Here is a 26,665-nt window from a genome sequence, read left to right as displayed (position 1 = left end):
TGATCTGAAAGAGATGTCAGCATCTCTTATGCTGCCTTTATTCAGTAAGAAACAAAAGTGTGCCTGATTGGGGAAATCAAGAGGCTGGTAGATGCCATTAGGGAAGGCTTCCCCTAGTGCACAATATGAAGGCAGCTGCATGGTGATATGAGGGGCCTGGGCTGAGCTGGAGCAGGCTTCTGCCTGCAAGGCCATGTCTGTACTTCTGGAGCCAGAGTGCTGCTGGGGAAAAAAGTCAAAAAATAAGGAAACTTAATAGCTAAGGAACCAGTGGAAAACAATGTGGAGATTTTACTGTTAGCTTGCTGACTTGAGCAGTTTTGAAGAGCTTTTCTTCACCTTACAGTTTACAGGTGGTCCACTAACCAGAAGTAACATCATTGTTTGCTCTAGTTGTCAGCTGTGTTGATGTCCCCCCCCCAGTAAAGCTCACGTCCATCCAAGGACTGAGCTGCTGTGTTCAATCCACAGGCAGGGCACTTGTTCCTAGCCTAGCTGGTGTTTGTTGTCCTTGAGGGGTTAGGAGGTCAGGAGCAGATCCCCTGGAGGGTTGCCTGAAAAACTGGGAGTCTGATTGCAGTGCTTCACTGATCATTGATAGGTAGGTGTTATTACGAAAATCTGGCATGACTATGTGTGTGTAGAGAGATAAGTGGAGAGATAATGTATAATGCTCATTGGAGGGAGCATTATACATTTGTGAAGAATTTTAGTCTATTACACATTTCAAACATGGATTATTTATTTATTTATTTATTTAAATTAGATTAAATCCTTCTAAGAGCAGATGGAATATAACAACTGCTCCTAGATACACCCCGAAAATATTCCATCCAAACAATTGTGTGTATTGTATGCTGTGTAACTGATAAGTGCTTAGCAGATGGACATAGCAATGTGAGCAAATGAAAATTCAGGCTTAATTTCATTGAAAAGATCCATTGTTTGTCTACAGATATAGAAAACCTATGTATGCTCATACATACCCTATTCAGTATATATTTTCATGTATCTACGTGCAGAGTAGAATGTATAAAATACTTGGGCCATGGAACTAACAAAATACATCACAAATTTTCAGCACCTGAATATCTTCCTTTGATATCTGTGAGACTAGTCATATTTTTATGTTTCAGCTTCTGCTTACATATTTTGCGGAATGTGATGAAAAGCAATTGTTTGAAAATGTTCTCAACTAAAGCATTTTTTTCTTACATCTTCATTGAGTGTTTTATCTCTACTATCTCTTTTCATACATCAGCAACAGCTGTTGCTAAAACTTTGCTCTCCGTTCTCTCTGATGTCCCATGACACTTTGAATGTTAGTTCAGTTTGTTCCTCTTCTCAACGAAATCCAGCTTCAGCCTTCCCTTGCTGTTATCTGGACTTCCCTACTAGACTTCCCTACATCTGTCTGCATCAGGTCAAGTCTGTTTGGAAAATAACAATTCTGTGTGTGCTCTTGGCAAGCAGAGTCTAACTCTGTCACTCTCTGTTGCACTTAACACACTTTCTGCCTGTCAGACCTCCACAGACCTCTTCAGTTTCTTTCTTTTTTTTGTATTTTAGGAGTGCATGGACTTTTGTATTATAACCTGCCACTTTGCTGACATCAAGGGATTCAGTCACTGCAGCATCACAAAATAATCCATTGTTCTTAGGCTTTGTACTGCAGCATAAGAAAGTCAGTATTGGTTTAATAGTTAATGATTTTTAACAAAATAATTATTCATTGGACAACTCTTAAAAAAAAAAAAAAAAAAAAGCTTTGAAGAATGTGACTGACACCATTGTTCATCTTATGGATATTGACATAAATTCATCTGTGCTAAAGGAATTGTTATGTCCATGATGTATCTCCCCACAAGTGTTCTCCTGTCTTGGAGAACAGGTCTTCATTGGTTCATTGGAAAAAGCAGCCTCCAGATATTCTAAGATGAAGAGGCAAAGTTTCTGTGTGAGAACAATATGCTGTGTCTACATGGTGCCACACAATGCCATGCAGTAATTCAGATCTCAGAAGCATTCTGGTAGTTCTGCACTTTAGCTAGAGTTGGTGACTTACTAGTATAGCTGCTCTGTTCCTGGAGCAAAGTTAGGTATTTGGTGGTAGCTGAGTATTCTTTGCCTCGTGATTCCCTGGACACTGTAGCACTATCCAGTGTCATTTATGCATGATTTTCAGAAGTACAGAGCACCATCAGCTCTACCTGTAATTACCAAATTTTGGTACTTTGAAATAATCTGAACTAATTGATAGCTTTAGAAAATACACATTGCATATTGGTAGCTGATCAGTTCTTTCTGCAGTGAAAAAAAGTGAAAGAAAACATAAATGAAGAGTGGAAAAGATGAATCCTTTTTTTAGTATTTTGTTCTTTATGTTTTAATTATGTCAAGATTTCTACATTCTTGTCACATTTTTTTTCTTACATATATATATATATCAAATATATATGTATATATCAAATATATATATATTTATATATTTGATATTGTTATTGCTTTTCTCTCCTGCAGTGGCAGTAATCTGTAGCTAGGGTGTGGTAAGGCCCGCACTGGCTCACTGTGTGACTGAGTATTCAAGAACATGTTTGCTCTGCTCTTAAATGTCTGTTTCTAAACTATTTAAAAGAAGAAAAATCTTGTAAAATGAATTGCTTTCCATCAGTTTTGTTTGGGCCATTATGGTTGCTCATCAGTTTTAAAGTTCTGGTTGAGAAAATGTTTTAACACCAGTCTTGTTCAAAATGTTCTTGAAGCCCATGACTGACTTTAGCCATGCCTGATGAGACTGAGATTTGTGCTGTCCTAAATTAAGACATTTTGCAAAAATGAAATTAGATGTTGCTTTATAATAAATAAAGTTTAAAAAAAAAAAAAAAAAGAAAAAAAAAAAAAAGAAAAAAGGAAAAGAAAAAGAAAAGTCACATTACTTTAAATCCTGGGAAAAATATTTAACTTTCAGAATTATTTATTACGGCATCTATATTCATGTATAGGATATGTATTATTTGGTTTACAAAGTGACAATTACACAGTGCAAACTGAATGAGATCCCAGTTAGCTTTTTAGTGCTCTTTGATATCAAGCTCTGTTAGCCAACCTTTGGGTTTCCTGTTGAGAAAGAATATATTAAGTGGGTCTTTAAGAATTAGATGATCAAAAAAATATCATACATGTACAACTCACTAGACCCCTACATTTGTTTTTAGGTTCAATGGTAAATGGATGGGGTTCTGCGTCTGATGAGGACCGTAACTTTTCTAGTCATAGATCTAGTGTAGGTAGCTCCTCAGATGACTCGATCTTTACCAGCGGCAGTTTTGCACAAGCACTGGTTGCAGCAGCAGATAAAGCTGGTTTTAGGCTGGATGGAACCAGCCTTACAAGAACAGGTTTGTAGACTCAAAGTTAATGCTTTCTGCATGAAGGGTGTCTCTGCCTGTTCTTCTTTTCAGTGAACCTCACTTCACATTTGTCTAACATGCATGGAGTAAGGTGGATGGAGATATTTTTTTCAGTATATTTAAAATTAAAACTTGTGTTTCTTTTTTACTGATTTGAAGTAGTGAATACTGCAAACTTTTAATCAGCACTTTCAATCTTCTGCAGTTTCTCTTTATACTGACTCTGCTATGGATTTACTGACATATGCTTTGTTTAATATTTTGGTTATGAGATCACTAATTCTGTCATGCAGCCTTTGATGATTTTATTCCTGCAGCATCTCTTCACTGTCATTTACATTACCAATGATGAAAGTCGTGTTGAAACTATTATCTCCATCCCTGCTCTTCTGTTGCATCTCTTCTTGCAAAAATGTATTTTTCCGTGAAGTTTTTCTAAGCATGGGGGTAGAATGCTATGATTTTATTATAAACAATATGAAATGTTCAACAGGCTTTTTAATCAGATGACGTTAACTATATTTATTTCAATAAATCATTAAACTTTGATTAAGTTTAATTTTAATTATGCCAACTGAATTAGCCAAGTGAAATTTAACACAGGTAAAGTGACTATTGCTTTTGAAAACAACCAGTCTTATCAACTAGAATAAATGAATGAAAAGTAAATATAATTTAGTACATAATTGTAAAGCTCCTTATGTTTAATTTTTAACAACAACAAAAAAAAGATAAGCTAAACTTCCTTTTGAATATTCTGAACAAAGAATGTATTTGCATTTACTTAGTCCTATTAAAATAGGAAAACAAAAACAAAAAGCAAACAAAACAAAACAAAAACCCAACACCTAGTTATTTTAATCTACCTGGCATAATACCAAAGTGTTCATTTGAGTTTCTTTTTTTTTATTTTGCTTTCTTCTCCTGTTCCTGCCCACATTTCCCAGAACATTCCTATCACTTAAAAATTTTTACTATCAGTTTTGTACAAAATTTATCCTTTGCTAAAATGCTTGCATTCACGATAAATGTCTCTAAATGTTAGGGATGATAACTTCCAGCTTTCTGTACACAGTGATTTTATGAGAAAAACTACCTTTTAGGAATGAAGAAAAGAATCTGCAGTGAAGTCCAATGCCAACAACATATCATGGGGTGAAATTCCATTTTTTTTTCAAGTCATTGAGACCTTTACCTTTGGTTAGATATAATCATCCTTTAAAGAGAGTTATTTCACTGTTAAAAATAGTTAAAACTCTCATTTGCTTCTTCTTATTTAGCAAATTTGGCCAAACAGTTACTTACTTAAAATACACTGTTTTGCTTGTACTGTTCTGAATGAAAGGCACAAATCCTTCCTAACCTTTTTATTTTTGTGTAGTTCATGGCCTCAGTAAACTCAAGCTTGTACTAGGCCCACTGAGTAGTAGTTTCCACCACATATGTGCACACAGGACTTCAAAAACACAGACTCTTTTAAATATGGTTCCTTACCATAGCAGTATAAAAGAACAGGATGAGAACTCCCTTGTCAGATATATTTTCCTAGCTTAATTAGGTCACATATGCACTTAAACTGAGCACTTAACATGTAATTCCTTGGATAGGCTATTAGAGCTAAGTTTACAGAAGACTATCCAACCTCTGTGGTTATATTTTTATTGCCTTTTTATTCTGTTAATGATTCAAAGAAAAAGCTGAATCAAAAAGCACATGTAAACAAACAGCCAGCCTTCTTTTTTCCCCCACCAGAATATCAGCAAGTGGAAACAGCTCTGCAATGCTTACTGTAGTTTCCTTATGATATGATATCTCCCAGGGTAGTGCAATCAATCAGACCAGCCTATTATGGATCTGCTGTACCACAGTAAATCCGTCATAGTGCAAAATGGTGTTTTCCAGTGGAGAAGCAGCAGTATTATTTCTGTTCATTGCTCTGGAGGAAATCTGAAGGTCCTGACTCTTTACTCCTTGAGACAGTTGTTTTCTCCCACTCAGAGCAGCCATAAAATATTCTTATTGATATGAAATGAGAAGACCAACTTCATAGTCTCACATGGATGTGTTTGATTTTCAGGCATAAGAGGCACTGGTAAATCCAGACACAGGATGTCTCTCCTGTAAGACACTTTGATTCCATTTTCCAGAAACCATTGTGATTTGTCATGTAGTTCAGCCAGTTTTCCTTTTTAACACCCATGGGAAATTAAATCACGAATTACTGGATTCATCCTTGTCTCCATTTGCACACACTAAATCTACTACAGAGTCTGACACTGCTCAGCAGTTCTTCCTGGAAAGGCTGCATTAAAAAAATAACATGCTGTAATCAGATATTAGGTGCATTGAAAGATGTGTTTTGGAAGCCTGCACATCATTTGTATTTGCCCTGTGTCTGATTTAGGTCATTGCTATTTATTTTTCTTCATTTTCATGAAGGGATAAAAGAGAGAATTTTTAGTGTTTATATATTTCAAATCAGCTTTCTGCATTCACGATCACATTTCTTTACTCAAGAGAGTAAGCTTGAAGGTTCTTCATCCTGCACTCACTATTTGTGCTTGCATGTTGCAAGTTTATTTTTATGGAACATCTGTGCAGCGTGAGCTAGGATGGAATTTCAGGCTTACGTCTAAATTTCTTTGCATTAGTGGCCTTTTTCTTTTTATTTTTAAACAAGACATGTAATATTTTGTCTGTGTTCATTTGCTGTTTTATCCTTATCTGTGAAACAAGGGCTTGATCACTTGTCTTTGTCTGGCTGCAGCTGTGCCAGCTATAAGAGGTTAATGTTTTCAGCCTTCACCCAAATGCTTATTACTGCTTCCTCCCATTTTCTGAGTTAGCTGCTTGGGTGGGCGTACAGCTCCCCATTTCAGTTTAAATGCATCAGGCTAGCAAAGGCATACTGTTCATACTCTTTAAGTTCAGTTTTGCTTTCTTTGGCAGAGGAGAGTCAGTACATGCCCACATGAATGGTTCAAATGTGGTAACCTCTAATAGCTGGCAGGGACACAAGGCAACATAGCCTAAGAGAAGGGTCCTCCTCAGGGTGCACATCAGTCTGAAAATAAAAGATCAAGCCTTTGGTAGTCAGGAAATATCAAAAGGCCAATAGTTAGATGTTATCGTAACATGGGTATTTTAATGCTAAGCAGTATATTAGAGAGATTACAGCTACTTTTTTTTTTTTTTTTCCAATTTTTGCACCAAAAATATTTTAAATAGTGCAGTAGATAGCAGTTGATTCCTGATTAGGTTAATAAAGATCCTCTTGTATGTGGGGCCATGCTAGAAGTAAGGACATCTGTTATGATGCTCAAAGTGTGGTACTCATGCACTAGAATGTTGGCTCTTCCAGAGGTTTTACTAAAAAATGTAAGTCACAGGAGAGCACAATCTAGTTAACCAGAACATAATTCAGCCTCGTTTGTAGCTTAGAAAAATATCAAACAGCCATTTTATCATTTTCCACTAGCCTTAGAGCATTTGGGCCTACAATTGGACTGAAAAAGCAGTTGTGTCTGGCTTAGAAATTTTCCACTGTAGAAAAGGTTAGACCAAGTAATAATTTTAAGTAAGTTCTAAACAAATTAAAGCATTAACACCCCTGAGATGCTTGGTAAGCGTCATATGCAGAGAAAAAACCCAAACAAACTGATATTTAGTTTCCTTCAAATATTATTAAATAAGAAGCAAGCCTAATTAACTGAATAAAAACATGACAAAAGAGTGAATGGAGTAAATGAACTGTGCTCATGCAGTCCCTGCCATGATACTTTCCATGATCTGCTCCAAAGAACACCATCAAAAATATCTGTAAAAGAGAAAGTATGTATCTCCATTAGTCTACATATTAAAACAAACAAACAAACAAACAAAACCCCAGGAATGAATTCATTCAGAATAAATAATTTTTGAACACATTAAATAATGAAAGTAAATAGGAAAATGTTACCATTTACATTTCTTTTTTTTAATTTCTAAAGAGAAGAGAGCCCTGGAGTGTATAAACCTGCACTGCTACATAGCTTGCAAAAGCAGTTATCTTTGTCTCACTGGAGTTACTCCAGATATACACTGCATATGGGAGTCCCTAAGATGAGAATCTGGCTCAGCAAATGTGAAGGTGGAAGGCAGGAGGAGATAAATTTGATATGATTGAAGAAGTGTTTTCCTTCACTGTTGAGGGCTGAGGAGTTGTTATGACACATCTGTTCTGAACGCTGAGCAGGTAGGAGTTACATGGTGTGCAGCGGTTTAGCACAACAGATGGAGCGACTTTAATTATAAAAGTAAAGACAAAGGAATGCCAAGTTTCTCACTTTGCTTACTGTGGTGTAACTTAAGCAATTGACATCAGCAGGTATCTCATGGGGACACTTGCTTGCCTCTGAGAGTTAGACCAGATTTAATATTTCAGAACATACATAAACAGAATGGCCCATTTCAAGTCGATAATATTTTTGTCATCTGGTTTCTCTTTTCCTAGGCAAAACATATCCTTCCTCTCAGAGACCTCGGCCAAGCAGTCCTTTTTCTACTGACAGCAACACCAGTGCAGCTGTCACTCAGAGTCAGAGGCCGAGGCCCACTAAAAAACACAAGGGAGGCCGGTTGGACCAACCCCCCTTGCCTCATCGTAGGGAGGGAATAACAGACGGTAAGTGTGGTGGTGGGAGGCCCTGGTGATGAGCTACAACACACAGCTGTGCAAAATGGGAAGCTGTAAAGCAGTCTTTTAAGGAATGTCTGTTACAGTGAGTTGCTTGTTTGGTGAAGTAGGGTCCCCAGGTACGTCAGCAGTATTGCAATGCTAGCGGTGTGGAGCTTGTTTTAGTGACTCTTCAAGGAGCTTTTCTTCCTTTCAGCTCTAAACAAGTCAGTTCTAAACAAATCAGCTCTCAGGTCTCGGTGTAAATCTTATGAAGAAATGACTGCATTGCACATGGGTTGGCATTAAAACATGACCCCTGGGTAATTTAATTTCTAAGAAGCCACCACCAGCATGTAGTGAATTTCTAAGAAGAATCGTGCAACCAGTCCCACAGTGCTCTCTTTGTTTTCTGCTGCTTTTGACGGCTGTGCAACAGCTATGGCAATACGTGCCATGCTTTTCTCAAGTCTCTGCCTCACATCTTGTCTGTGCTGCTTCATCCCTGAAATTCAGTGACCTCAGTGACATTGTTTCTCACTTCAACATCTCCAGTTCCCTCTTACCAATTCCTGTCCAGAAATTTCAAATGTATCTGTTCTGCTCTTCTAATCACTAAATTCAGATCAGCTTTCCATTATTTTTGTCTACCCCATCTTGAGTTTGGCAAAAAGATTCCTTTGCTGCCTGTTACTCCTTGAGAAGGTCTGACTATAAAGGTGGGCAGCTGGCTATCTCCCTCTCTTCTCTTCTGATCTTACTAGTCACTCTGCTAAGTGTAGTTAAGTAAATGTTGAAATTTTCAGTCAGGAGAGGCAGGCAAATAGAAAAATGGTGTTAAAGGAGCCACCAAGGATTACTGTAATGCAGTGTGGATGGGGATGTGATCGCTTTCCTCATGCTGACCAACCTTGCAGTGTTCAGGGAAGGACAGTTCTGCAAGTTCTGTCCCACCTGTCTTAGTAGCCCTCAGAATGACGTTGTCGGAACTGTGGAAGCAGGAGTCATGCCAGTGAGTCAGTCTCCTAATTTTTAGTACACTTTGACAAATATTTGAGTATACTGGAGAAGTAAAAAAATCACTTTGGTATGAATGCCCTCTGTATTCTTGTAAAAATCAGCTGAGAATCTCTTCATAGTCTTATTTTATCAGGTAGCATGTTGTAAATAGAGTTGATAGAGCATATATTTAGGGTTTTTTTTATTTACAATGTGCTATTTATTACTCTAGGTGGGCTTAAAATTATATATTAACAGTATGCAGGCCAGACTGGAGCCATTAAAAAAAATACAGCTCTTCTCTCAGTCATGTTCATCAAATGTACAGATACAATTTTGCAGCAGGTTCTAACAGATTTCTTGTTTGTCAGATCGTAAAAGTGGAGAACAGATTCCAGAAGTACTAGTCTTCACTGAAGTGTTACCAATATAAGTCATACTCTATGACTCACCCTCAATACCACATTGTTTTAGGAAAGAACTCAAAGTAGACCCCACTCATATGGCTCTGAATTGGTTTAAACATTAATGCCATCCACTTCTGGATATATTCCAGAGGCTTTACTACTATACAGATTTGTTAAATAGATGTGTTTATGAGAATAGGAATTGGAAACTGTGAGTATCAATCACACAGTTGTGTTGATAATCCCCTTTTTGTGCATGCATTAATTTAACCCTTCAGAGTAGTGTATATTTTGTCACCATGAGCTATGTGTATATGTGTGTTTGTTATGCATTAAGTATTGTGCCACCTTAATCTCTCTTCCTTAGAATACTATTACTATAGAAGTGTTTAATAATAACATGGTTACCAGAAGATTAATGGGAATCTAGTTTAGGTCATGAGGCAAATAGAAGAGTGACTCCTCAGGGAGTGATTCTATCATAAAATCTGACACTGCTTTAAAGTGGTGAAAGAGATCAGATCTTTAGATTTATTTAAGAAGAGGAATCTCCTATGGTCTTTGATTATTCTTTATAAAACACAAATCTTAGTGGAATTTCTTTAGTATATTTGAGTCAGTTCTTAAACAATCAACCTCTCAAGCATAGACAGTAAAACCTTCTAGACACTGTTAACATTTGCCTGTTACAAACCTAGCTGAAATGCTTATTACACGTTCCAAAAATTTACTGTGTTCAGAAGTCATACAGGATCCTTTCCCATTGTCTCTTACCACAGAAAAAAGCAAACACAAATTGTTCACTTCTTCCATTTCAAGTGTTGCTGAATACGAGTCATTAAAGCATAAGGGCAAGTCTGAGTCATAGCTAAATTTGCAAAGGACCATTGTCAATTCAGGAACAAAGATTGCTGCTGCCACCTGTATGTATAGAAACAGACTACATTTGCGAATTTCCAGTGTCCAGAAATTAAAAATGTTAACTGAATATGAAGATACAATCCCATGCTTAATTTTGAAAGCAGTCCATACAAAATCCCTCAAAAGCCTCCTCCTACATTTTCTTCAGTACCAGGTCTGAATCCTCTTGTCTGACTCTGCATTGAATTATCCTATTCGTCCTCTTGTAAAACTTATTTTTCAACTTTCCTATTCTAGAAGACTGTGGAAACAAAGGAAAAATAGCTTACTAATCACAATAGCTTACTAAACAACCAAAACAACAACAACAAAACGAACATGAGGTTTTTAGTTGTAGTGCTCAAGTAATAATTTATTTTCTTGGAATCAATATATTCACAAATTGAAAAATAATGGAATTTGCCATACATGCAATGACACAGCAACTGCATAACTGAAGGTGAAAGTTCTTCCTTGTTTGAGCGTGAAGTTCAAAACAACAAAGAGAAGTCAGAGTGGAAGCTGGTGGTTAAAATAAAGAGATGTGATTTAAGACTATTAGCTTTTCCAGTCTCTTGTTAATATGCAGTTTTTACCAGGCACGCTGGTACGAGAAAGTGGTTCAAAGTCTTATTAAATGTAATTATCACACCTAGGAAAACCAATGACTAGCATAGGTAGAAAGAGATGTAGCTATACTTAGTTCTTTAGCTTTTTTTTAATGAAAGGCTGTGCCCGAGCTTACATGATGTCTCAGTCACTTGGCCAGTGCTCTGCTTTCTAAAGGAAGGCTGGAGTAATCCCAAGCAAAGCATGCATCTGCATCTGATAAGGCTTTCTGATGTCCTACAGCTTCTCAATCACAATTCCTCTATTGCTAAATCAATGAGACTATCACCTGCCCCTCAATGCACTTATAAATAGCCTTGTAATAAGCTTGCCATTAGAGGCTGCAAGTGGTAGTTTGGATGGCATCCCACTAGCCTAGGAAGTCACTTGATCAGTATGGATTTTCAGGTGTTTTACCTGGTACTTGGAAGATAAATGTAATGTAGATGGAAATGCGGTGACAATCAGTGACATCATTCTGGGTGCTTTCACTGAAAATTCTCCTGAAGTCCCTAATTATCTACATTCAAATCTTCCCTTGAGTACTGACATTATGGAATGAGCTGGCTTCCCCCTGTGTGGTAATAAATCTGCTTGTTAGGGACTGAAAGAACTAAGTCATCTGATCTCTTTTACCCTTTACCGGCAGCTGAATTCACAACCATTAGCCATCATGTACATACATATGTACAAGTTCACGCAGGGATGTGTGCACAGTTGCTTAGAGACATCTTTCGCTGAGAAGGGAAAGAAGTGGGGAAAGACAAGACTGTTCTCTGTGACTTTGGAGGAGGAAACTCTTGACTCTAAATGCATGGAATCTTTATATATATGCCGCAGCAAAATAACAGCGTATTTAGTAACATTAGGCAGAAAATTTGCAGTAGAGGACTTGAGTTGTGGAGTAAATAGAAAGCCACATTGCCAAGTGCATCTCTCTTCCATTTTTTTTAAAAAAAAAAAAATATATATATATATATTTATTAAAGATGAAGGGTAGGTGTTACTGTGACAATGAACCTGAGTAAAAAGGTGAAAAAGCAAATGATATAGTCAGATCTTCTCAGGCATATCTAACACAGTTGAGTAAGTATGTACTCAGGCTGGAGCCAACTTACATTAATTCTGTAGTACCTGTAATTCTTCTAGAACTGCGTGAAGCTTCCTCAGAAAATTGTTTTTATTTTTCATTTCATCTAGCTCATCCAGAGGTCTAAAACACCCAAACAGCTTTACAAACATGTTCTTTTTCATTTCACTTCTATTCATTAGGCAATTATCCTGACCATTTTGCAAATATATAAAAGCAAAATCCAGGTTAACCGCAGACCAATAAAGTAAGTTTCCTATAATTCCAGGAGTTTCAGCTAGCTCTGGAAACATGCAGGACAGTTTAAGTACAAGATCTTTTTACCTTCTCAATATCTAATTAATAACAAGTCTTAGCAATTTATGAAGTGTGCTGTATCTTATGAATTATAATATTGCAATAATTTTAATATATTTATGTATTTTTTGTGATACTACTACTTAAAAATTTTGCTTATATTAAACTGAATATTTTATCTTGGAAAATGGCATTGTCAGATGACATGTTATGACTGCATTTATTGGACTCAGTGCATCTTTATAAAGTGCTTATAAATCACAACTTCAGTAATATCTATTTCAGATTGCTTAAGCAGATGCCAGTGTTGTGGTTCTGTACATTAACTGGTTATGGCTGTAATAAAATCAATTATAAGAAATGTCGCTTTGGAAGCCAACACTATAGAGCAATTTTAACATTGGCAAGCTCCCATGCCCTCCTGCTTCCACCTACAGTAACTCAAGTATTGCCATTGTCATGAAAGGTCACATCTATATTCATAAGTAAAAATTTCTCAAATAAATTAGTGCTGAACATAAAGCACACACCAAGCTCATTGACAGATTATTATTAAACTGTTCTATCCAGAAGACAGATATCTTAATTTGGGATATAGCACTTTAGCTGTGAGCAAAAGTACAGAACCAACAGCAGATAAAACTATTTTCTTTTTTAGACACAAGTATCTCACACATCTACATTTAACATTAGGAGACAATTTTGGTTTGGAATGACGTCTTAGCAACTTGGGAAGTATTTGTGCCCCATATGTAAAAGACAGAAGTATCAGCTCTAGCAGCAAGGGTGTGAAGCTTCATGTGAAGCTGAAATACAGGCTGCAAATAAATTAAATCCAAAGGCCTCCTCAACAATGTACAAAATAAGTTTAAGACTCATTAGGATTAAGAAAATCAGAACTTCATAGGAACAGAGGAGAGATTTACTCTTCCATGTCTGTCAAATTCCTTGATGAGCCTTCATGTAAAGTACAAAATACCAGAAAGCAGGTTATAGCCTAGTGTAGACTAATATAGATTTAGTGAAGTTGGTAGGGTAGCATGAATTTATTTGGGTTAAGCTTTGCCCAAAACCAGAATTAAACAAGTTTTCTAAGTATAAAACAAGTAGTCTCTATGGAAGAAATTTCATTGAAATATTAAAAGTACTTCTTTTGGTTTTTTTTGACTGTTATTAAGAATGTAAGACTTTTCTTGATTGTTACTAGTCAATCATGGTCTACTTGAGATCTTACAGTTAGAACTGTCATTATCCAGGTCATATAGTTATATTTGTGTGCCCCGGTGACGCAGTGGTAGGAATGCCACGTTGCAACACCAGAGGCCCGAGTTCAAATCCCCCCAGTGGCGTAAGTGGTAGAAGTGCCGCTCTGCTACACAGGGGCTCAAATCCCAGGGGTTGGACTCGATGATCTCTAAGGTCCCTTCCAACCTGCACGAGACTGTGATACTGTGATACTGTGATATTTGGTAACAAACTAAAAAAACAAAAGGTACCTCCACAAATGTGATTAGAAGTTTCACCATCAATTCTACAAGCATCTTAGTAGCCCAATCCATAAACTTGAAAAAAATCAGAGTGGAGAGAGAGATCAGGCAAATGTCTTTCAGCATTTATGTGAAACAGCATTTTGATTGGTCACATTTACAAGACTGCTAACCTTTGGAGTGACCATCCTGGTGTCTTTGAAGACTAAAGGTTTGAGGGAACACTGAAATTGCATTTGAAGAAAAGGTTCACCTATTGGTTTGTGATTTCATACATTTTCCACAGATGTATTGATGCTTTTTCAGTGATGGTACTTATATGATATTTTGTTTGTTTGTTTTGTTTTTATTTTTTTTTTTCCCCCAAGATACCGTGAAAGCTTTGCAGTTTGATAAAATCTTATATTTAGATGTTGGGTGTAAGCCTCAAACTGAAAACAAAGCCCAAAAAATAGAACTGATGAAGTAAGCCCCAATATGATGGATGAGAATTTCTCTGTCAACTGGAATAAAACTGGTTTCCATAGTCTTTCTTAAATTACTCACTGTTGCTGAAAGAGGCAGATGGAGTGTACCCCATGGAAAATAAATCCTATGCTTAGAAATGTAAATCAGGATTTGTAGTGAGTCTGTTGATTGTTATGGAATGTAGAAAGAGCTAGTAATACAGTAACTTGAGTTACAAATCTATTGGAAAGTAATTTCTGATTAACAAGAAATTTCCTCTTTTAAAAATCAGCAGATAAAGTGATTCATGCCATTCGTGAGGGGCGTTTTTATTGCTCATTTCTTTTCAGCATCAAATGGAAGCTCTGTTTCAATTAAAAATTAGTTCATCTAAATCTTATTCACGTTTTTTAGATCTTCCACCACCACCTGACCCACCACCTGGGCAGGGTTTAAGGCAGCAAATAGGCCCGGGCCAGCGTGGAGGCTCGGCAGAGAGGAAAGGAAGCTCTCTTGAAAGGCAGCATGCACCCAGCATAGATGATACAAAGAGCTCCTTGGACCGGCAAGCTAGGACATCACTAGAGTGGCAGCGGCAAACCCAGGAGTGGATAAGCTCTGCAGAACGCCAAGAGGATTTCAGGAAAGCCCAACACAAGCAAGCATTCGGATCAGGTGCGTGTGTGCTGCACCAGCCCAGGCCTTGTTTCTTGAAGCTTTTCAGCTGAGGATTTCTGTAACTAGCAGGAGGCTGTTTGCCCTCCATCTCTGCATTCCTGCAACACTGGGGCTCATGACAGAAATTTTTCAAGAAGGCAAGGTGAAATGGGAGCTTGCAATCCACGTTCTTTCCCTCCTGCAACCATGATATCTCATTAGCACCTAAATGCATTCCTTGCATTGTTTTGACAATTAATAGTATTGTCAAGTATGGCTGTGGGAGAAACAGAAGCAGGGAAGAAGGAACAGATTTATTTATTTTTTTTTTAATATTTTCTATTAGACATATTTATTTAGACATATGGTGCTGTGTTTTCTAGTTCTTTCAGCCTGGATCTACATTGGCAGTAGTTGTTTTTGCATGTCTCTGCAGTAAGGCTGATCCTTCTGAGCTATCAACACTCCTTCCAGCTATATTTCTAACACTGTCTTCTCCTTAGTCAAGGATATGACAAAAGTAACATTCATCTACTAGGCTTAGCAAGATGATGACATGGTTGTTCAGCACAGGACCTGCTTGTATTGCCTGAGTGATGACTTTATTTTTTTAGTGGATTTTAAGTCTGTAAAAATGTGTAAAGGAGACAATGCTGACCTGTAGTTTTAGTTCCACACTATTTGTAGATCACTTCTCTCAGCCTCACTGCAAGTAAAAACTGCTGTTCCAAGTCCCCTTACTAGGGATTTTCTTTAGCCCACTAATCATATGTTATCCCAGTACTGATTAAAGTGATACAAAAGGACAATTGTTCAAAGACAATTAAAAAAAATGTACATGATCTTCCTGTAGGGCTACACCGCTTCTTCAGGTCTGTATGTAGCTCCCCCAGTGACACTAGATGTACTTGTATTATTCTTTTTCCTGACTTTATTCTAATGCTAATTTTTCTAGTTAATTTAGCACACTAATATAAATGACAATCTGAAAAAAAAAAATAAAAAATTAAATGCTGGCAAAGCTGTCATGGGGACAAGATTTAATGAGTAAAGTCCTTAAAGAAAATAGCACTGCCCATATTAAAGATGTAAATATTTTAATCAAACTCTCTATTTAAAAATATGACATTAATGGTACCATTTTTTTAATGGTATAATGGCTCCCTCCAAAACTATCAGCAGCTGTTCATGTTGGTAAATGGCGATATGAAGTCACAATTTAAAAATAGTATTGGTATGTGAAAATTGTGGAATCATTTAGCGGCTTTAGTATGGAAAAGACCTCAAAGGTCTCAATGAGGTCTCCCCAGATTCTTCACTTCTATAGGCTAAACAAGCCCAGCACCCTTATGTCCAGCTTTTCATCCACCAAGACTGCCAAGACCTTTCTGGCAGGACTGCTCTCAATGAGTTGTTCTTGTTGAGAGATTGCCCTGGGGGATCTCACTGGGGATTGCCCTTACCCAAATGCAACATCTTGCATTTGGCCTAGTTCTTGTGGGCCCACTTTTCAACCCTGTCCAGGTCCCTCGTGATGACATCCCTCCCTTCTATTGTATCAGCTGCACTGTTCAGCTTGGTGTCATTAGCAAACTTGCTGAGGGTGTACTTGATTTCACTGTCTGTGTCATTGAGAAGGATGCTGAAGAGTGCTGGTCCAAAGAATATCCCCTTGGGGACATCACTTGTGCCCAGCCTCCACCTGCACATAGAGTCATTGAGCTCAACACACAGGCTGTGACCATCCAACCAATTTATTCAAATAGTCCACCTTTCAAACCCATATCTCTCCAATTTAGAGCTAAGGATGTACTGTATGACCATGTAGGAGGCCTTGCACAAGTCCAGGAAGACAACACCAGCTGCTCTTCCTTTGTCCACCAATGCTGTCACCCCATCACAGAAGGCCACCAGATTTCTTAGGCAAGATCTGCCCTTGCTGAAGCCCATGTCAGTTGTCTTAGATCACTTCTTCGTCTCACATATGTCTTAACATAGCTTCCAGGAGTATCTGCTCTGTGATCTTCCCACAGGTACAGATGTGAGGTTCACTGGCCTGTAGTGATCAGATCTTCCTTTCTCCTTTTCTTAAAAATGGGAGTAATGTTTTCCTTTTTCCAGGATCAGCCACAATTTTTCAAATATGCTGGAATAAATTGGCAAGCATGTCAGCCAGTTCCTTCAGGACCCTAGGACGCATGTTATCCTGCTCCACAGACTTTTAGACATTCAGACTCATGAGATGGCCTCGGACTTGCTCTTCTCTTACAGTAGGAGGGACATTGCATCCCCAGTCCCCACCTTGAGGTTCAGGGATGTGAAATGCATGGCAGACCTGATTGACAATGAAGACTGAGGCAAAGAACTTGTTGAATACCTCAATCTTCGTGTCTGTAGTTTCCATTTCTCCCTTCTCATTTATTAGATGGGGTAAACTGTCCTTTGCCTGTTTCTTCTGGCTGAGCAGATCCTTGCTACAGACCAGACTGCCTCCAACTTCAATGCTTTTTAGTGATCTTCTCAGCACTGGTGAGTACCAGATTCAGTGACGCTTCATCTCTCACTGTTCTGTTCAATACCTGGACCAGGAAGTTATCCTCAGCAGATCCCAGGAGTCTCCTCGACTGGTTACAGCCCTCCAGGATGCTTCCCCAGCAGACATCCAGGTGGCTGAAATGCTACCTGGATGCTATGCTGAAATGCTATAATGGTAATTTTAACTGGAATATGAAAGTTGTGCAAACATACACAAAATATCACAATATATTTAATGCATCTCATTTCTTTGTGAACAAAGATTAAGCATGCTCGTCTGACCTTCTCAACTGTAACTCCTCTCTTTTTCCTCCAATTTTAAGAGTACAAAGAGAAGTTATCTGTTATTTTGCATCGCAGAGAGTATTAAATTAGTAGTAAAATAGTAAATTTCCCATACTGCATGACTTGCATTTATCTGTTCTTATACACACACACACAAAAAAAAAAATTTGGTCTTGACACTTCCTGAGCCTCACCTGAGTAATGAATTTAGGTCTAGACAGGATGACCAGGGTGAATACTTGTCCTTTATGCATAACAGAGGATTGCTGCAGTAAGTGTTATGTTTTTTCCCTAGTAGGGGAGATTCAGTCCTTCACATCTGGTATGTCTTTCTTTCCATTCTAGCTTCATGCATTAGAGCTTTCTTGCTCTGAAACCTTTTCTCTGGTAGACTGAAACAGGCTGCTCCTAAATGGAATACTTATTTATATTATCTATATATTTTTAATTATGTTACTTGTGCTTCACTCCTTTTCCTTTATTAATGAGAGATCTCTGAAAATGTTTTCTCTCTCATTTTTCAGTAATTTCCAAAGGGGGGGTTCATTAGCTATCCACTTCTGTAAAATATCTATTTTGCAGTTTAGAGGGCTTTATTTGGACCTTGCTAAGCCTTGAGTGAAATTCTGAAAGCACGATCATTGGTTTGAAGGCAAACAGAAGAATATGTAATGTTGGGAACCGAGTTTCCACTAATTGCTTTCTGAATAGACAAGATCTTTGAGTTCTTGGTAGTGGTTTAACTGGAATGCTGCATATCAAATAGGACATTCTCAGCTACCCTTTTGCAGTAAGCAGTGATAGATCAGGTTACAATTGTTTTGATAATATTAGAAATCTCTTAGTTATCTCTTGAGGTATCAAAAACGTCTTACTACACATGCATACCCAGATTTTGCAGATTGAAATTATAACTTCAGTTTGGCTCAGTCTTTCATAGAGAAAGGCACTGACAAAGTCTCCTCATACTCTTTTCAAGACTGAGGCATGGGTACTGCTTTGGATACTGCTCAATGAAAGTAAGCCTGTTCTAAGGATTTCAGATACCATCATTTCATGTGCTAGAGTGTTAAGAAAATCTTAGCCTTTATTTTATGTCACAATTGCTTATTTTATGGATTGCATTTATTTCTGAGGGCACAATAGATAATTTAATACACCATATGCTCCATAATGATAATGCACTTTATATTTATTCATGGTTGTTTTTTTCTCAATATTTCATTGAACCTGAAGGAGGCCTTATCCTGAATCCACAAAACAGGAAAACAAATCAGTTGACAATATATGTCATCTTCAAACTCTTTTGTAATGCTAGTGACTTTTCCTTCCATCCTCTAAAAATGTATCCAGCTTTCTGCTAAGCTGATTTATAGTGCTTGCTTTATTGTTGCCTTAATGCAAGCTGTTCTGTATTTCAGCCGGCCTTTGGAAACCAGGTTTGCATCTGATTCTGTTGTTAGGGTTTGATATATAAAGATCAGGTAACATAATTTAAAAGGCTTTGGCTGTTAAATGACATTTTACTATGTCTTTTAAGCAATTATTTACATTTCAGCAAAGACAGTACGGTCATAGCACAAAGCACTGATAATACCCTAATGTCCTGCCGTGCAAATATTCTGGTTCCTTCGACAGGACCATAGGGAGATAGTTTGGCAGAGAAGGAAGTTGGGTGTTTGCCCTCTTCTGCAACAGATTTACCTTATGAAAAGATTCTGTTCAATAGGAGAACATATGGGGAATTCCTGTATCCTACACGCTTGTGTTAGTTGACACAAAGAATGAAACTCGTGTTTCCTCCACAAAGGTAATTTGCGTTTCTGCCACAAATATGTTCTCATTTATCATTTCCCTAAGTTAATTGTGTGCCACTATTGCAGCCTTCACAAAGCCTTCATTAATAAAAATAAAAGCATATCAATCTTTCTTTCCACCCATCCCCACCTAGTTTTCTTTCAGTGATTCTGTCCTCTTTCAAAGAAAGTATATTTCTTCCAATCACATTCTTTAAGAGTAAAAGCAATGGAAATTAAAAAAACAAAACAAAACAAAACAAACAAACAAAAAAAACAACAAAAAAAACACCCAGAACCACTTTTATCCCAGATTCACTTCAAAACAAAATAAATTAAATAAATTAAAAAAAAAAAAAAAAAAAAAAAAAGATTCTAGGAGGAGATAGCCACTGATTTCAGAAGGAGCAATTTCTCTATTTTTGCTAAGGATATATATTTCAGTTCTTTCTTGCACTGAACTATATTTAGCAGTGTCTCTTGACTTCCAAGACAGTGAAAGAGGATCATATCCAGCAAAGAAAATAGTGCTTCTATTTCAGGGTTAAATCAGTGCTGCTTTTTTGCCTCTTAGGTCAAGATTATTACAATATCTTCCAGAAACTCTAATCAGATGAGATGTCTCATTTTACTTGATGCTATGTGAATATATTTAGTCTTGTGCTTTATTGGGTATTAATCCTGCTCTTGCAGGCAGTTCATTATAACACATCTTCAGTAAGGAACTGGCAAAATGAGTAAAGTAAGCCTTTTGCTCATAATGAACATGAAACAAGCTGCAGGAAGATTTACTTACCCAAAATACTACAATTACTAATGTTATGTATAATATAGTATGTCTCAGTGTTATTCACAGGCAGTTTAAAAATAAAAAAATCTCAGTGTACTTTGCATCATTAGAAATTACTGAGCTGCTGGAAGCTAATTTAATTAGCTGATATTGCACTTCTTTATCTAAATTGATTGAGGTAATGTTACCATAATTTAAACTAAAGAAAAGGAAAAAGCATACTCTTGTAGGCTTGAAGCAAAAATCTAATCATACCTGCATTGTTTTGGAAATTGTATGTACATATATTTTAATTAAACAATCAACAATTTGTGATCTATTACTTCATAGTGAATCTAGGCTTTTTATAATTAATACAAACTAACTCATGAATTTACATAAAAGCAAGATTATGTCTATGCTGGTTTCTTTGTCTATTCAGTACAACATTGAGTTGCATATTTTCTTTGGTAAAATTTTCATGTTATAAAGGAAGACAAAAGACATATACCTAAAGGCAGGGAATGAATATGATGTCCAGATCAGAATAGTTTGTTAATTGCTAGTGCATTGATTTTGGTTTGTTTTGCTTTTTTTAGAAGAGGCACTGGTACCATATAGTAAACCCAACTTCCCATCCCCTGGCGGCCACAGCTCTTCAGGAACAGCTTCTTCTAAAGGATCGACTGGACCTAGAAAAGGTGAAGTCTTGCGAGGAGGTCACCAACGCAATGCCAGTGACCTTCTCGATGTAGGCTATGTGGGATCAAACAGTCAAGGACAGTTTACTGGTGAATTATGTAAGTTTAGCTGTAGTTCAAACCCTCAAATAGAAAGAAAAGAGGTAAAATAATAATAATAATAATAATAATAATAAAAAACAAAAATAGACAAATTATAAATCATTGTGAAGAGAGGAGGAATTGCAGTGTGATAATCAGATTAAATTTTACCCAGATCTTATTGCCTTCTGCAGAATTTTTCCAGTGATGACACGTGAAGTTCATATACTCTTTCATTTGGACTAGTTCAGATCTAATTCATGCCAAGATTATCTACTTATTACATCTTTAAATGTGTAATGCTAGTGAGACTAAAAACATTGGCAAAATTGAACGGAGATTCTAATAATGCAGAATTTTCTTGGCAAAGTATGATGTATTTGTCATAGAAATGCCATTGGAGACTTTTCTCAGAGAAGTGAATGAAAAATGGTGCTAAACTTGCTGGGCAAATTGATGTCAAGGTTGTGATGCCTTTTCCTACGATTTATGTTGCTTGCTGTGAAGTATTATATACTTCTTGACCACAGATGAAAGGCCTGTTTTTTAGCTATGTGTTAGCCCTATTTCTTACTTGCAAATCTCAGTTTCCTAGGCCAGGGAAATCACTCTGTACCCATTAAATCTTTCCTAAAACCATGTTAATGCTGCATGCATGACAGTGCTACTTGATGCTAAAAGGTTTGAGTCTCTTGCTTGAAGTCGTATAGCACCATCTAACCTAGCTCAGGCAGTGCAGCTATTGGCACTTCTGCCTCCTATTTGCTGTAACTAACCACCTACTGCTACTTCCAAGCAGTTTGTAAGAGATACTGGTGCACAAACCCGAAAATGAGGTATCTCAGCTATGATGTTGGTAAGTGGTGAATTTTAGCATCCATTGATTTTTGTCTCAGAAGTAATTAATGCCTTTACCCAAACCTACTGAATATTATCCTGTTTCATAGTTTCATAGTTTCATAGTTTCGTGCGGGTTGTATTGCTTTAACATTGCCATAGGCTTTGTTTGGTGGGTTTGTTTGTTTGTTTTTTCAACTTATTACAATCTCTTTCTCTCTCTCTGTTTCTCTCTATAGAGTAGTTGAGAAGACACATTGCAAGCTGCTCTGATGGGCCATCAGGGCTGAACTCATGGAAGTGATGACACTAAACAGTGCAATGAACATTTTCTTTATTTATGTACTATTAAAAGAACTGTAAATGCAATGTAAAGACACACAGCCACACATATCCCACAGATACTTGTGTTCTTCTCTTTATACACCATCCACCTTAAAATATTCCTTGTCAGGAGTATACAAAAAGAAAAAAAAAAAAAATATCACCCTCCAGGATGAAAAGAATTTCTTTCTGTATATAATTTCTTTTGTTGCATTGCTATGCAAGTTCACCTTCTTTTTAGCTATGTTCATATTCATGTCTGTTTTTATTGGTCTGTTGTACTATATGTGAATTAATAGGCTGTGGTGCCATATATTAACTTTTAATTGTGTAACTTTTATGTTTAAAGTTTGCACTGCAATTTTATTTGGTGATAAGCACAAAACTCTACTCCTCATGACATGAAGAAAAAACAAGACTGAATGTGTGAAGAAGGTTTACGTACTGTAAGCTACTTTGGATAATGCTGGATGTAATGGAGTATGTTAGGTGGTTTTCCGTTGGGGCGTAGAAATGAGAAAGTGACAGGCAAAACTGATGTCAATGAAGACATTAGAAACAGATTTAAATCTTTTAAAAGCAGACAACATGGTTGCTCTTACTATTTAAGAAGGGGTCAGAAGTTGGAAGTTTGAGTTTAAAGAGTGAATATGAAAATTAACAGAAGCATGAGATGGCCTAGACCCTTTCACTAGAATTATTCCCTTAGTATCAGTTTTTAGCCATCCAATGCCATTAAGTAAAAGTAAAGAAAAACAAACCTTGCTACAAACAAAAGAAATTAAGGTGTTTCACTAAAGCTGTTTTATATTGCAGTTTTGAAAGAATCATTATCATTAATTTCCGCAATCCAAAATATGTCAGAAATTTCACAGAAGAAACAAACAGTATAAACTCAAGGAATACCTAGTGAGTAGTTAAGGATGCAATTTATTATTAAGACTTATTCAGGCTGCTTCTGAAAAAAAAACTAAATGTCAGAGAATCTTATTTCATCTTTCCAATACATGTACAGTACAATAGTAAATAGAGCTGCACCACTGAAATTCATGACATTAATTGTTTTGATGCAGTCTAGACAAACCTTTGTGTTCTGTTACCTGAAGTCTGTGAGAGCTGAAGCTGATTTCACTAAATTTTTAGTGTTGGAAGGACAGTAACAGTCAAATTATTGTTTTAAGAATATTTTTTGCGATGCAATACATTCAAAAAGTTGGATACAAGCAAAGAAAATCTCTGAACTGTTTTTTTAGTGAGTGGATTCACACCTTACTATCATGAGGAAATAATGCATGTTTATACACTTTTTGAATAAACCAAAGTCTGTAAGTGGACATTAATGACAACATCCTGTCTCTTCATTAGTTTTCATGACTTTGTCCAAATCTTCTGTACCTCTTAAATCTCAATGACTGAATTGTCAGACTTTTCTTAGAATGTTGTATATAGGTATCACCCTCATTTGCTTAATTTAAATATTGCATCCTACAGCTTATTTCTGTTAGCCTGTTTCTGACCATGAACATTTTTCCATTTGAATACCCTTTTCGTATAATCAGTCTATGTTGTTTTATATATTGCCTTGGAGCTCACCAGTATTAAGAACACTTTTAGTAATGGCAGAATTTTAGAAGAGTAAATTTCAATGCTAAATATGTGTTGCTTTTCATGTCATTAACTTGTTCCATGATAAGATAAAACACGACAGCCATCAGCTATAACTCAGCACTATCAAATTTTAAAAAATGTTAGTTAACTTCCTTAAGGTCAAGACTGTTATTCAGCAGGTTACAAATCAAAAAAATTGAGATAAATGAATGCATTTATCTACATAAGTGACCAATAAGAATATGTAACCATTATTTAAAAAATGTGTGAAATTGCTCAAGCCAGATAAAGAAGGCATCATATATACACGTGTGTTTGTTTTTTTTTTATTTCGTTATTATCATATGGAGAGAAGATTATTCAGGGAACAATTCAAATTGAATTATCTGGAAAGAAAAAAGTTTAACTAGTCACCAATTGAATAGTTGTAATAGTTCTATTAATTTGAAAGCTTGTGCTGAGCTTTGGTGGAACACCTTACTCACTATATCCTAGTTAAAATTCAGTATCATTAGAAGTCGATGAAGCCATCCCAATTACTTTCAAATATGTGTTTTATCTCTTCCACTGGAAAGTAAATGTGTGTCAGTATTAAAGCTGTGCAGTACCATGATATTCACTAACTTGTCCATCTGCTTCTGTACATTTTTGTTCATTAATAATTTGCCTACAATATTACATAAAGTGTTGTTGTGTATCACAAAGTGTCTCCATTATCTTACAGGTGATGTCTCTTCTTTTTTCTCTCTTTTCTATACAGTGTACTTCCAATGAACCACAGTACATATTTTTTAAAATGCCATTTAATTTACTATTTTAAAAGAAAAAATCTTTTTGTTTTTTTAAATGGAAAACATTTATTGTGAATAACGTGTTTAAAGAAAAGGGATGTTGTGGCAGCACTTAGAATTGTTTTTTAATTTGTTTTTTTTAAAAAAATATTTATTGGCTACAGTTTGTTCACGAAAAAGTATGACCTCTTAATGTGTTTCATTGGTATTGTTAGTGCAGCAAAGTTTAATTGGCATAAAAAGTTGGTTAATAGTCCTGTTGAAGTATGTATTGTATATTTACTGGGGAAAAAAAAAAAATAAAACATTCACATTTCAAATCTATGTTAAAATACCTTGAGTAAGGAGTCAATATGTGAAAATCCAAACTGGTAACAATCAGGCAATAATAACATAGACTGAGCTATAATCATCACTGTCCACTTACAGGTAGCAAAGATCATTTTATACCCTGTTTTTTGAACTGTGTTAATAGCTCTCTTACAAATAGCTCAATGGGAAACATCATCTGCCATAGGGATTACTCATGAGGCTCCTCTCCACACTGGGAATAGTTGTACCAATGTAATTACACTGATACAGCTATTCAAGTGATTTATAGACATACTTTGTCAGTGTACAATAAGGGCTGCAAACACATGACATACATTGCTTAAAGGCCATAATCTAGTACAGATATACAAACCTGTGTTCAGCAGTTCAGAACCCTCACCCAGGGTTTTGTACTGGTGGCGCTACTGCCAACCCAGAATAGGGTATCCCCAGGATGTATACATAGGTGCTAGATCACATTTTCTCAATCTTTGCTTGAATATATTTTAAATGTGGGAGGGCTGAAGAATCGATTAATAAATTGTTCCATGTACTTCAGTGGTGTATTGCTGCCATATCAGTGATGCAAACAGACATTTTTTGTTTGTTTGTTTGTTTTTAATGTTTCTCAAGTCTTTATCCAGGTCAGTTAAAATTTGAGTACATTTTTGCTCTCACTGAAATACCACAGAAAAAGGGTTCCCTGGGGAAAAAAAATAAAAATAATAAAAAAATTTAAAAAAAAAAAAAAGAAAAAAAAAAGCATGGAATGTTTTAAGTATATTTCTTTAACAATAAGCCAATATAAAAGGTAGACATGACTGTTTAAAATAATACTGTGCTGGCTTATGCATTGCCAGTCAGGAGAAAAGATGTGTTTTAAGGCTGGGAAAGAGTCCTCATGACTGACAGAGGAAAGTTGCTCAGGCTGGGGGAGATTCTGGCAGGAACTTTTTAAAATACAGGCAACTCTTTTGAATTTCCTACAATTTATACACTGTTTATTTGTTGTTGTTTGATTGTTTCTATTTGCTAAATTTCCTAACTAATTGTTTTTAGTTGTTAAATTTCCTAACTAATGACAGTTAGGAAATTTAGCAGGGGAACTAGAAGGAAAAAAAAATGTTGGCTAGCAAGCAGTCTTTGGCCATCAAGGCTCTGAACGCATTGCACAGTACAGTGGTGGCATACAACCACTTTGCTCTTTCTACCTTTTTTCCCAGTTTTTGTTAGACAGACCTCTCACCCTGCCTACTGCTTCCAAACTCAGAATAACAACTACGGCTTAAAGGTATCTGGTGGGACTCAGCAGAATGTAGGGCTGAGCCTGCGTGTTCTGAATGGGGACAGTCACTGGGTGTTTGGGGAGAGCTACCTCTGAGCTCTGGCACTGATATGAGAACTAGCTTGCTTTCTGCCTATGTTTGACTGTGCAGCTACATCCAGGAAAACCTCAGCTCTAGTTGTCTAAAGCATGCCACAGTATAGCAGTGTCTTTTCTAATCTGGTGACTCCTCATTCAGTCATTACAGCCCATTCAATGCCTGCCTTTCACCACATGACCCACTGTCTGAAATTGCATATGCTGACATTAAGGCCGGTGAGGTTGTTATTCCAATCAATGCAGAAGAATAGAAAAAAAAAAAAAAAAGAAAAGAAAAACAGCAAC

The 26,665-nt window shown here is 36.6% G+C and overlaps 1 protein-coding gene across 33 annotated transcripts in view; it reads left to right on the top strand.

Moving 5' to 3' along the window:
• ROBO2 (roundabout guidance receptor 2) overlaps positions 1-25,016 on the top strand; it is an 862,058-nt gene extending 837,042 nt beyond the window's left edge. For 7 of the 33 annotated variants that reach the window (XM_085527406.1, XM_085527366.1, XM_085527361.1 and 4 more), the window contains 5 exons: positions 3,216-3,398; positions 7,903-8,073; positions 14,715-14,975; positions 20,942-21,142; positions 22,201-25,016. In XM_085527406.1, the coding sequence (XP_085383532.1) occupies positions 3,216-3,398; positions 7,903-8,073; positions 14,715-14,975; positions 20,942-21,142; positions 22,201-22,202 (818 nt within the window). In that variant the 3' untranslated portion in view covers positions 22,203-25,016. The remainder of the gene's footprint in view (positions 1-3,215; positions 3,399-7,902; positions 8,074-14,714; positions 14,976-20,941; positions 21,143-22,200) is intronic. The other 26 variants (XM_085527440.1, XM_085527471.1, XM_085527433.1 and 23 more) reach the window with 10 other exon arrangements.
• The last annotated feature ends 1,649 nt before the right edge of the window (positions 25,017-26,665 follow it).

The sequence above is a fragment of the Coturnix japonica genome, chromosome 1, assembly GCF_054131305.1.
Source record: "Coturnix japonica strain WE chromosome 1, WE-NBRP24, whole genome shotgun sequence".
Classification (NCBI taxonomy): Eukaryota; Metazoa; Chordata; class Aves; order Galliformes; family Phasianidae; genus Coturnix; species Coturnix japonica.
The sequence above is the reverse complement of the archived record's forward strand: the minus strand, read 5'-3'. Positions and strand labels throughout refer to the sequence as shown.